The sequence below is a fragment of the Schistocerca gregaria genome, chromosome X, assembly GCF_023897955.1.
Source record: "Schistocerca gregaria isolate iqSchGreg1 chromosome X, iqSchGreg1.2, whole genome shotgun sequence".
NCBI classification, from domain to species: domain Eukaryota; kingdom Metazoa; phylum Arthropoda; class Insecta; order Orthoptera; family Acrididae; genus Schistocerca; species Schistocerca gregaria.
Genome location: NC_064931.1, coordinates 822,488,109 through 822,501,007, shown reverse-complemented (window position 1 = coordinate 822,501,007; position 12,899 = coordinate 822,488,109). Strand labels below are relative to the sequence as shown.

Sequence of the window (12,899 nt, the reverse complement as noted above, 5' to 3'; positions counted from 1 at the left end):
TCAGCTGTTCTACATAGTCTCCACCACTTGAATCCAATGCACAAAATGTTCATACAACAACGTGAAACTGTCAGAAACATCTTCATGATATTGCTCAACTAGCACACCACATTGGCTTGAATGTCAGCTGTGAAGACAAAAGCACAGACCCTTCATGTGAATATCTGCACTTTGTTGTAGGTTCCTACTGACAACACCAAGTCTTGTAATGCATGATGATTTTTTTTTCCAGAAAAGAACTGTCCATAGTTTTCATTTCAATCAAGTCACAGCAGGTGCCCATGGGTAATCATTTTTAGTAAGGAGTCAAGATGTGCAGGACAAGTTTTGTGCACAATTTTCTTTTCTCAAAAACAGTCCGAAAAATGCCTTGAATACTTTATTTAGAGACATTGATCCATAGCGATTTGTGACAACAGAGCTCACACATTACAGCCACACATCTACAATTTAACACTGGCTGCTCATGACTGACTTGTCGAATGCATGTCGATTGTTTACAATTGTTAGTTCAACGTGCTCCCATAAGTGATTCAACAATGAGGCTTATATGCTAGGAATAAATGTAGTCTTGCAAGTTTATTGACGGATGGCGTACACTGCCTAAATGAAAAAATGGAGAACGATGCCACAGGACAATAGTGGAACAAATGCACATCACGTTTGCCTTCTGACAACATAATTAATAATAGAAAAACCTACTGCTACCTTCTTAAAAGCAAACAAAGAACACACTTCATAATGAAATCAGCAAACCACAGGCCACTGGTGGGCTGTGCACGCGCACACACACACGCGCGCGAGCGCTCTCTCTCTCTCTCTCTCTCTCTCTCTCTCTCTCTCTCTCCAACTTGTACACAGTCCATGATGATGATGATGATAAAATTATGAGGACAACACAAACACCCAGTCCCCGGGCAGAGAAAATCCTCAACCTGGCTGGGAATCAAACGCAGGACACCGTGGCATCCAGAGGCAGCAACACCAGCCACTAGACCATAAGCATGTTCTCACACAATGAATCTCAATATAGACAACTGATGAACCTTCCATGAGGGTTAGTTCCCAAGAAAACTGCTAAAATTGCATTTTCCTGAATTGATAAAGAAAACAGCACATACAGAAATAGAATGATCTGGACTTACAAAATCTGAAATACCTCCTTCCTTGTCCATAAGAGGCTGTACTGTGAACTTTCAAATTAAGACCACATTCCAAAACTTTCCATGTGTTTATTCAATATGTAAATTGCTAATATATATGAGATGAGCCATAACAAGCACAATCAACTTATAAAATGTGATATTTTATTTTATCTTGCTGTGCCTATTACATGTTGAGTATTCTTCTGATGCATCTAAGCTACATATATATGTTCTTGGTTTCAGTATTAAAGTCTGACATACTCGTAAAAGTCTAACCAATATTTCAATAGATACCTCCGCAGCCTGACCAGGTTGCCCCCAAACTTATCTCCAACGATTGTCTGTTTGAAGGCATATGCAACACTCATCGGTGAAGAGAGAATGATGCCAATACTGAGTGGTCCATTCGGAATGTTGTTGAGCCCATCTGTACCGAACTGCATGGTGTCGTGGTTACAAAGATAGGCCTCGCCATGAACGCCGGGAGTGAAGCTGCGCATGATGCGTCCTATTGCGACAGTTTGAGTCATAACGTAAAATCCTCTGTCTGCATGAAAAACATTATTCAACATGATGGTGCTGCTGTCAGGTTTCCTCCGAGCCTTAATCCATAGATAGAGGTCAGCCACTAGAGTAGTAGCCCTCGGGCAACCTGAGCGAGGCATGTCATCGACAGTTTCTGTCTCTCTCTATTCCCCCATATCTTTGGTTCACTCCGAGATGCCTGGACACTTCCATTGTTGAGAGCCCTTCTTGGCACAAACTAACAATGCGGACATGATCGATCCGCGGTATTGACCGTCTAGGTGTGGTTGAACTACAGACAATACGAGTCGTGTACGTCCTTCCTGGTGGAATGACTGTAACTGATCAGCTGTCGGGCACCCTCTGTCTAATAGGCGCTCCATATGCAGGGTTATTTACATCTTTGGGCAGGTTTAGTGACATCTCTAAACATTCAAAGGGACTGTGTCTGTGATACAATATCCACAGCCAACGTCTATCTTCAGGAGTTCTGGGAAATGGGAAGACGCAAAACTTTTTTGTGATGTGTGTAATTATCTGTTATGGTGAGATCTTTTCCCAATATTTCAATCAACAACTTTCTCCTTCGAATGCCGAAATATTTTGTTGACTCCCACCTATATAATAAGAAATGACAGTTCTTATTGAATAAAAGAAATCTGATCTTGCATCGAAATATTTAGACGTTCGTTCTTCCCATGTGCTATTCTTAAGTGGTTCAATCAAGAAATAGTATAAAAGTGGTTCTATGAACCCTTGCCGAACACATAAGCATGAACGGTGGATTGATAATGTGTAACCCCCTACACAATGGACCATGTAGTGGCAACTGTCAGCATGCAGGTTCACATCAGTATAATAAGATTTTCTAATAACCAGAAGTCTTAATGTTCCATTAAGCTGCATCTTCATCATCACTTGAAGGAAAATGGGGGAAGGGGGCTTTCCTTCACTATTTACATCATAAATTGTTTGTTTGCATGGATGATGGAGTTAAACACATTCAAAAAAAGATGTACAAATTCTCACTACCATGAGGGCACAAGCAAAAGTGTCTTCCATGTACCTGAAAAAGCAAGGTTTTATAACTGTAGACTCAAGGGCTTGTTCTTGAAAATCCTCCCATAAAAAAGTTGAGTGACAATGTGGGACAAGTACCTCTCATGGCGACACTGTTAGTTTGTCCACAAAACAGGTCATTAAGTAAAAATAAAATGTGGAGGTCAAAAATGCATTTAAAACTGCACATTCAGACCCACTTCAAGACTACAGTCAATATACAGTCCATCATCAATTCATACCCCACTGCCAATACTGCTTTAGGTGCGGCAGTCAATCAACACTTCACAAAGTTTGATCTAGCAGAATATTTTCAGCTATAACCTAGACTCCCCGAAGCATACAAGAATCAACACTGAATTCATATTGTACCAATAATGAAGGCTCCCTTTCAGCATTGTCAGAGCAGTTGCCATTTTTTTCAGCAAGTTACAGATCATCATCTATATGACATATTCCATTGTGTGAATTATCTCACAACTTGTAAAACGTTTTCCCACTACTGCAGCAGGCACATCTGTGTTTAAACAGTCAGAAGTGCCAGTTCTTCCTGCCGTATGCTGATTCCTCGAGTTATATTCTCAGAAATCATGATGCACGGCTTACAAAGTCTCATCTAAAAGCAATTAAATGAATCTGGACAACATGCAAAATTACTTAATCACATTTTGTACTCTGCAAGATGAAAAGTTTTATAAAACATTATTTGGTTCATCATACTCATCCTCTTGCACATACAATATCTGCAATTATTAAAAATCAATATGAATATACCAGATCCATCTTTATACAAATGTATTCATAGTAACAACTAGTTTTGGCCCCTAGACCATTAACTAGACAATATAAAAACATACAAGTATCTCAAAACAAATTAATAGCAGCTGGACACAGTATAATGGTTAATTCACACAGGATGTCAATAGAATAGAATAGAATGGAAAAGAGTATCGCTATCAAATGCAGGTGTGTTCACCATTGACAGAACCTTAACACTTCCACCACCACTTCGGTTAGCCCAGTACCAAACGGTGAAACCGAAGTTACGAGATATCATCCATGACACAATAAATCCAAATATACCATCAGAATTAATGAATTAGCAATGATAGTACAATTTTTTAATGCGAAAAAATTAATAATGGATGTTTTTGATGAAAGCTCTTAAGTTTCCATATTTCTGAGCTGTGAAAGAAGAAAGAGATGTTGTCAGACATTTCAAAATGATGTTCATACAATATTTACATCATGCCTTTCTGCTTTTTCTTTTATGTCATTTTCTTTCTAAGAGGGTCAAGAAACAATGAAAAACAGTATCTCTCTTCTACAATACAGACCCCCTTAACAAATTTTAATTAAAAATGTTTTTCATTGACTTAAATTCTTGTAATTTTGAAGGGGTGCATAGTCCATTTTAACCCTACATTACTAAATCCTCATAACATTTATGATTGTAGTTGGAATCTCTGTGGTTAATGCGAATCTGGACACATGGGCGACATGTGCTCTTTAGTACTTTCACAAGAAACTTCACCGTTAACATTGGCTGAATTATTTACAACACAACTCCAGTAGTTTGCTGACACTGGTGCTTTTGTCATAAATATTACAAATGTGTAGTAATGATGTGCTTGTTTTTTAATATTCGGCATAACTGTTTTATTGCTTAAAATTTATCTTAGTGTGGCATTTTAGGTGATATATCACACAATCATAGTTAAGAGAGTGTTACTGTGTATCAAATTTCCCCTTTTCAGCTCTAATTTCATCTTCTGCTACTGGAATTAGCATAACTGGAATGGTGCTGAGTTTGATTTTGACACTAACAAACTGGGTGATTTGCTTGAAGAAACTGCTAAAGACCAAAACTTTGGAGAATTTAGTAAAGAGGAAGATTTTATTGAAACATATAACATTGTGTGCACAATTGACAGTGATGTAAACCCAGACTTTGAGGTAGCAAATGAGGAAAATGGGGAATCTGAAGAAAAACCTCTGTGTGATTGTGAAAGACTGTCATGCTTAGATTGTAATAATACTATCTAAAGCAGAAAACTCTACTCACATTGTGCATAAACTACTCTTGAGATTATAATAACTATAATTTGTAACTAGTGGGCAACATAAATTACAGTCTTTTCCAAAAACATTTTGAGCAGTAAAATTGTCATTATAAGATACAAAATGAAACATTTTGTACTTATTTTGTATGTAATATACCTTCTAATAACTGTAATGAACTAGTGCTTAACCAATAAGTTGTTACTTCCTTCACAAGGAAATTGCTGTATCTGTTGATCTGTTTATATTCTTGTTAATGCAGTGTTCAGGCTTCTTCATTGTTCATGTATTTGGCCTCTTTTGTGGAAGAAAAATTGTAGGAAAAATATCCAAATCTTCATGCACCTTCTGCAATTTGTAAAGGGGAAAAAAGAAGAAGAAGAAGAAGAAGAAGAAGAAGAAAGAAAGAAAGAAAGAAAGAAGATTCGGAAGCACAATACTCACTAATGAACCTATTTGTAACACTAAATGACAGAAGTAGCTTTTGCGTGGTATGTCACTGCCAAATAACATAGCTCAACAAAACTTAGACCAAACAAAAGGAAGAACTGCTACTGTATAGCACAGAATTTTCCCTCGACTTTACAAATAGTACCTCTTGGTTCTTTATAGGGTGTGTGATGATCACAGACGGCAACGCATGCTATGCAACGTACTTCCATGCTGACGACAAGACACCTGTGTTGTATACAAATAGCGTCTGGGCTGAAGGCATATTGGGAAGAAGTACACTGTCGCAATGATGTTAACTGATGAGTGTGCTATGTTAAAAGATTTGGAGGTTAGTGCGCCCATGCAACATTATGCTTCAGCACATCCTAACCGTTGAATCATCAAAATGATCATGTTTAATTATGATCCTGTGCGCATTACATGTTCACACCTTTTGACATATGACAATACGTAATGCACCCAGGAACATTGTCAAACATGATCATTTTGGTGGGCCAGGTGTTATAATATCTGGAGGCATAATGTTGCATGGGATTACTGACCTTCAAACCTTTTAACATGGTACACTCAGCACAAGAAAGGAAAGAAGATTAGGTTTTAATGTCCTGTCAAAATTGTGGTCATTAGAGACAGATAAATTCATTGGTCAATGTTACTGTGACAGTGTATGTCTTCTCTGTGTGTGTCTTTGCAGGGTTGCATTCAGCTCTGACTTCATTTTAATGGATGACAATGTGTGACCACATTGAACTGCACTGGTGGATGAGTTCTTGGAATGAGAAGACATTTGGCTAACGGTCTGACTTGCCCAGAACCTCCCTCCTCCCCCTGGCCCAAAACCAACCAATTCCACAGAGCAAATGTGGAATGCGTTGGGAAGACCAACCTTGTGGCCAGCATGGGAGCACACCACAGAGCATGCATTGCTGCCTGCAGTAATCACAGCCTTAAGAACCTAGTCCTATCTTTTGTAACATTCAAGGGACCATCATAAGCCATGGTGACTTCAGTGTAATTGCTGTCATTGAATAAAAATGTAATTTCTGTTTGTCTCATTGCATACTTCTTAAAGTTATCTTCTGTAGTACATGGGGTTTCTATGTATGGTCCAAATTTCATCAAGCTATCTTACTTCGCAGCGACACATAATGCAGAAGTTACTTCGGTTCTTAAGTTTTGCACACCAGTGTGTAACAAGAGTAAGTGCAGTGAGAGTAGATTAACATCTGATCTTACCACAAGATATCTATCTCTCACGATCAATTTAAATGTTAAAATTTTCTTATTAATTACCAAAAAACTGCTCCAGTTGGCAATAATAACTTTATTAACCAATTTTACCTTCATAACAGGCTATTTTCAAGTCAACCTGAAAACTGTGCTATACAGAATCAACGTCAAACGATCAAAATTTTCTTCCCGAGAATCCCCAATGTTGGTCTTCCATTTTTCCATCCTATTCTGTATCACTGGCAGTCTGTGTGCATGCTGCCATTTGAAATTCATTGTGGAATGTTTCCACACTCTATTCCATGACGCCCAGTGTGAACAACTTTAAGTGTGACTAATATTACATGACAACTCGTCATAATATTTATGGAAAACTTATACGAATACAAACTCTCCTTCACAAGCACTACTGCGACCATATTTACTAATTATCTCATAATCAGATTGTTTGATGAGCATTTTCAAGACACACAGAAGATAGTGTAAGAGGTATGTCAATGAAATTGTCTTATTGTATCATTGATCTGAAGGTGAGATTAACTCATTAGTGACAGAGATGAAGTTACAGGCAAACACTGCATCTAAAAATCTGTTTCATTACATGACTGTCAATGAAATATGTCTAGTCAAAGCTCATACTGAACACTGTAAACCAGTTAAGGATTATAATACACAAAATTTAATGTGCATCACGTTTTTTTATGGAGCAAAAACTACAAAGGCAACACAGTGTTTTGCAAAATTAATGCCACAATCAGTTTAGTGAAATGTTCTTGCCTAACACACTGGGTAAAATACTAATATAAAATACTAAAAGAAATAATTTGAAAGCAGCATGTACATATCAAATCTAACACACAGAAGATGAAGCACACTATATTGGAAAAACCAGCAGAAACATCATAACTATATACCATTAAGACACTGAAATAGAAGAGAATAATGTATGGTAACAAGAGTAGAGATACTGATCTTACTAGCCACATAAAAGGGAAAAAGATGCCCATATGAGCATTGTTGATTAAACTGAAATGAAAATTATGTACACCATAAAAAGAATAGAGTTCTCAATAAACACAGAAATTTGAAAAACATGAACTTTCTTAACAATTTTCAGTATATATATGATGTATTTCACTTTAAATAAATCTGACATCTCGATTTGCATTTTTACCATGTTTGTCCCTGGCTCTATGTCGTGTACTATGTATCAGCTCAGTTTGTAAACTGTAAACTATGCTACATCACTCAGTACATCTCCCTTGTGCCCAGTAAAGACAATGTTTATTTGCTGAAATATTTTCGAACTTTGTCCATTCAATTGTCATTGCAGACTTAATGGGCTCGATTTCTGTCGATAAAATTCTTGTGTGTTTTGGACGACATTACGTTGTAAAATAAAGTATCAGCAATTCAGCCACTTGCAATGGCAGCTGCAATGTAGGTAGGCCATTTCATAATTTGACATGGTCTACAACACAAATGAATTTCCACAACACAAAAAAGTAAGGGCTGATGAAGCACTGGAAATCTGTTAACTTTTACAAACAGTCCTGTCATAGAATGTTTTTGAATGTAACAGAAGAATGTACCATATTTTATTAACTCTAATACTCTATGGACTACACAATGCACCGTTTTCTTTTTTTTTTAAATTGCTTAAAAATTAAAATTTTTTATCGTTTTCATTATTAGGCTGCAAAGCCATACAAAAATAAAAAATTAGTTTATAAAACCAAACTGACCTCTCAAATCACTGAAAGTCATCATCATCATCATCATCATCATCATCATCATCATCATCATCATCTAGTTTTGGACATTTTTTGCATTCACTCCTCTCTCTGCACATTTAGATTACCTCATTTTTTCAGTTCTTCTTTACCAGCCTGCCAATCACAAAAGTTTTTTTTTCTGTTGTTGAAGCACCAAAATGCCATTCAACTGCTCTGTTTCCATGTTGTTCTGCATATGCTATTACTTTCCATTTATAGCCCGGATCATATGAATACCGTACCTTTTATTTTTTTCCATTGTGAAACTAGCTACTAACAACAATATTGTACTGTTATCGATAACACAAATCACACTCAATTCAAGTTCACTGCCACCATAGACTGCAGTGACACATCATGGGCTACACGGTGTTCTAGATTTGTGATAGCAGGGTGGGAGGGAGACAGTGTTAGCGAGCTTGTGAATCCTCACTACTCATGTTCATCGCATTGGTGCACTGAAGCAGCAAGCTGAATTCAATGTTGCCAGATGGACAGAGGTTTCCTGCTGCCTCGAGTGTATTACCATTTTTAAAACTGGCAGGAATTTTAAATCAAACACTAGACATTTATATATTAATTTTGAATATAAGATGCACCTGAATTTTGGAAGCAATTTTTTAAAGAAAAAAGTACATCTCATAGTTACTAAAATACAGTATATGCAGCAAGAGAGGGCTGTAAGCAGGAAACTGCCTTTTAGGTATTTTATCTGAAATTTTTATCAACACCAAGGTATAGCTTTTTCAAGAAATTTTCTTGTATTGCACATGGAATTTTTTCCATATTACGAATTCACTAATGACTCAATTTTATTACATAAAAATGATGAAATAGATGTGGAAGAAGTAGCCCAGAATGTCTTCCATGCACCCCCAAATTAAATTTACTATTTATATTGAAACAAATAGTCAAGTTAACTTCACTAGCATGGTTCTAAATAAACGGAATATTGAACACTTATTCAAATCTTTAGAAAGCATAGGAGAACTTATGTTAATAACACAAAACAATGCCACCCATAGCAGTATAAAAGAGTGCACTTTAGAGCACGATTAATAGAAATTTAAGGCCTTCACTGCTAGAAGCCAACAAGAAGCCAGTAAGTATAAAACAAGTCTCAAGAAACAGAAACTATCGAACAACGAAAAATCCAGGCTGGAATGTAAGAATATAACAAAAAGGATAGTTGCTATTCACCATAAAGTGGAGATGCCGAGTCATAGAAAGGCACTACAGAAAGACTGTCGGAAACTTAGCTTTCCGTCAGCAAGCCCATTTAAAAAATTATCAGAGCGCGCGCGCGCGCACACACACATGAGCGCGCGCGCGCGTGCACACACACACACACACACGAGCGCGCGCGCGCGCGCGACCGTTAACAGAAACTATCATTTTAATGTAGTCTGAACACACACCTCTTTCATGTGAAAAATTTGGTGAATTGACTTACAACAGAGGGACGGATATTTGATAAACTAGCACAACGCATGAACATAAAAGTAAAATAGGCTTCCAAGTCACAGGCAGAGGAAGAGTAAGGAACAAGCTGCAGCTTAATGAAACGTGATAAAAATTAGAAATTTTTGAACTCTGGAAAGTACAAACTCCAGTATAGAATCTGCGATGAAGAATACATTGGTCAAATAGGCAGAAATTATTTTACACAATATAAAGAACACACTTATGAACTGAATAATACAACAGCAAGCGACTGCTACATCATTGCCACAGGGTACACTACGAATATCATTTAATCCGATTTAAAAATTTTACACAACAAAGAAAAAGGCACCCTACTCAACATATTATTAGAAATCAAAATCTATGTTAAAATCAATGTAACTGCATGAACTCCACCGCAGGTCCAAGCAATCTCATTTCATGACATTTACATACAATATTTTTCAGGGCAATATGCTTAACAATCCCATTTGTACACAGTCAACATGAAAACTCAACACTTAGATTAGTATCTGACAATCTATTAGGCAATAACTAACTTATAATAACAATATTTACTTAGTTACTCCTGTTCACCAGGGTAACCACTCATTCACTTACAAAAAATCACTCTGACATGTACATCTTTTCCTGATAAAAAAGGCTGTTGACAATTAACAGTTTTCAGTTGATACGAAGAAATAATAATAATGAGGAACATGTTACTGTAAAGTTTTTAACACAATTTTATGATGGTATCTCTTGTTAAACAAGTCTAACAGATTTGCGTCAACTGTAAAATAGCCTCAGTCAGTAAGATGAAACAAAGGAAAGATTGTCTTCATGTGTATGTATCATGTCAGTCTATTGCTAAACAGATACATTTAGCTTTGTGAACTTTAGTATCACCACTGGTGCTCCATTCGTTCTGATAGCCCCTCACTATAATGACCAATCCTACTTCGATGTAGGCAGTTTATGTCCTAGAATGACCATGAAACATAAAAAACATATTCTAGTGTTAAAATTCCCTCATAGAAACAGAAGCAGTCGTGGAAGTAAGAGGAAATTAACAACACTGGAATTTAATCAAAGATAATTTGTTACAACAACAAAATGAGTTTTGTTGCTAACAAAGAAAAGGATACAAGAACTGCACACACTGCAAACAGCTGTACAAAAATTAAAACTGAAATATGATCACAGTCAACATTATTACCACCTCTCAAAACTAATGGCAACCATTATGATATTTTCCAATCTCATTTAATTCCACTTCTATATAGAAAAAAAAAAACTGAGAATGATGCCTAGAAAGAAACCTGTAAATGTCGCTCATTCAATGTATCAATAAAATTATTAGCTATGCATCCTGCCATTTGATGTGTTGCAACAGCAGCTTGAAAAGCAAATGAGCTGCTGTTACTTTCCTTGCTATTTCAACATTTTCACAAGTTCAAAAATAAAGGTTGAATCAGTAATCAACAGAGTTAGTGATATTATGCTGTTACTATTTGTTCATTCAATAATGGAGACAATAAGACAAACCGAAATAGAGACTGGTATAAATAAAACATTAGATAAAATCCATAACAATCTTTTCTGTCAATCAAGTGAAGTTAAAATTTTTAAATATATAATAATTTAACAAATGCAAATTAAAAAATAATTACCTTTGAAAGAACTGATTTATCTTTTATTATGTATTCATAGGTTGTTAGCAGTACATTAAATCTTGAAGTTCGCATTTTGGTCTGCAGACTGCGTCGAATGGAAGGGGATCCTTTGTATGCTACCACACACACTGATGGTGCCCACTTCTCGAATTCTAGCACCCAATTTGACAGCGTGCTTTAGAAAATACAATGGTACATCAGAGGCTATGTTGTTACAATTTGAACACCAACATTAACAAATATGAAACTGGACACAAAGTCAAAAAAATTGAAACAAGCAGTTTTTGTGTAGATCAGAACATAGAATCATGTGCTTTAACTGTCTACAGATTCCCTCCTGGAAACGTTCAGCCATTTGTGAGAAGTCTGGGTGCAATATTGAGCTAGGCGCCGGGCAACAAAACACAGTTAGCAGTTTGTGAAGGCTCCCATGTATGTTTTTAAAAAGATTCTGGCTGGAAAAATGAACTGGCATCATTATTTGGCTGTTTCAGTAGTTTGTTTCCCAACAAGCATTAAGCCTGATTGATAATATTTTTACAGGCAGTGCCCAGACTGAAACAACTAATGTATACCAAATTGTTAATGGAATATCAGATCGTGATGCACAATTAACGAAAATAAATAATAGAGCACCTTAAAGCCCTGACGTAGATTCACACAAAGCAGCAAGGATTATCACTGAGAACTGGATACAATGTTTTAAGAATAAGTTAAAGAGGTGGTACGGGATGAGGTATACACAGAAAGAGGCGCTAATGTGATATTTGATAACTTCATACTAAATTTGCGACAATATTTGAAAGCAGCTTTCCTCCAAAATTATCCAGAAAGTCCATTAAAAAACTAGCAAGTCACGGTTAATGAAAGGTATGAAAATTTCATATAAGATTGAAAGGGAAATTTATATCGAGGCCAGAGTTTTGTCAAGATCCAGTATTACTTCGATAATAATAAAAAACCTGTAATATTTTAAAGGGAAGTAATTACAATTTCCAGAAATATGCTTGTCTCACAGGAACTAATAGGATTAAAAATATATGCAAATTGTGAAACAGGAGACAGGACAATAAAAAAAAAAAAAAAAAAAAAAAAAAAAAAAAAAAAAAAAAAAAAAAAAAAAAAAAAAGAAGGCTCTGAGCACTATGGGACTCAACTGCTGTGGTCATTAGTCCCCTAGAACTTAGAACTACTTAAACCTAACTAACCTAAAGACATCTCACACATCCATGCCCGAGGCAGGATTCGAACCTGCGACCGTAGCAGTCGCACGGCTCCAGACTGCGCGCCTAGAACCGCGAGACCACCGCGGCCGGTGACAGGACAATCCATCAGTGTACAAGATACAACAACAATTAAACTAAATGACTATGTTATTGCTGATAATTCACAAGTTGCAAAAATTTTTAACAATTGCTTTCTAAATGTAGTAGCAAAAATAGGATTAAATGGTTCAGTTGAAGAAGCACAAGAACATATTAAAATGTCATTTTACAAAACTGAGTAACCGGAAGTTACACCAATCACTGTCA

At 36.3% G+C, this 12,899-nt stretch overlaps 1 protein-coding gene across 3 annotated transcripts in view; it reads right to left on the bottom strand.

Moving 5' to 3' along the window:
* The window catches only part of LOC126298391 (ATP-dependent helicase brm-like), a 249,423-nt gene that overhangs the window by 101,875 nt on the left and 134,649 nt on the right, over positions 1–12,899 (bottom strand). For all 3 annotated transcript variants that reach the window (XM_049989699.1, XM_049989698.1, XM_049989700.1), the window contains exon 15: positions 11,365–11,542. In XM_049989699.1, the coding sequence (XP_049845656.1) occupies positions 11,365–11,542 (178 nt within the window). The remainder of the gene's footprint in view (positions 1–11,364; positions 11,543–12,899) is intronic.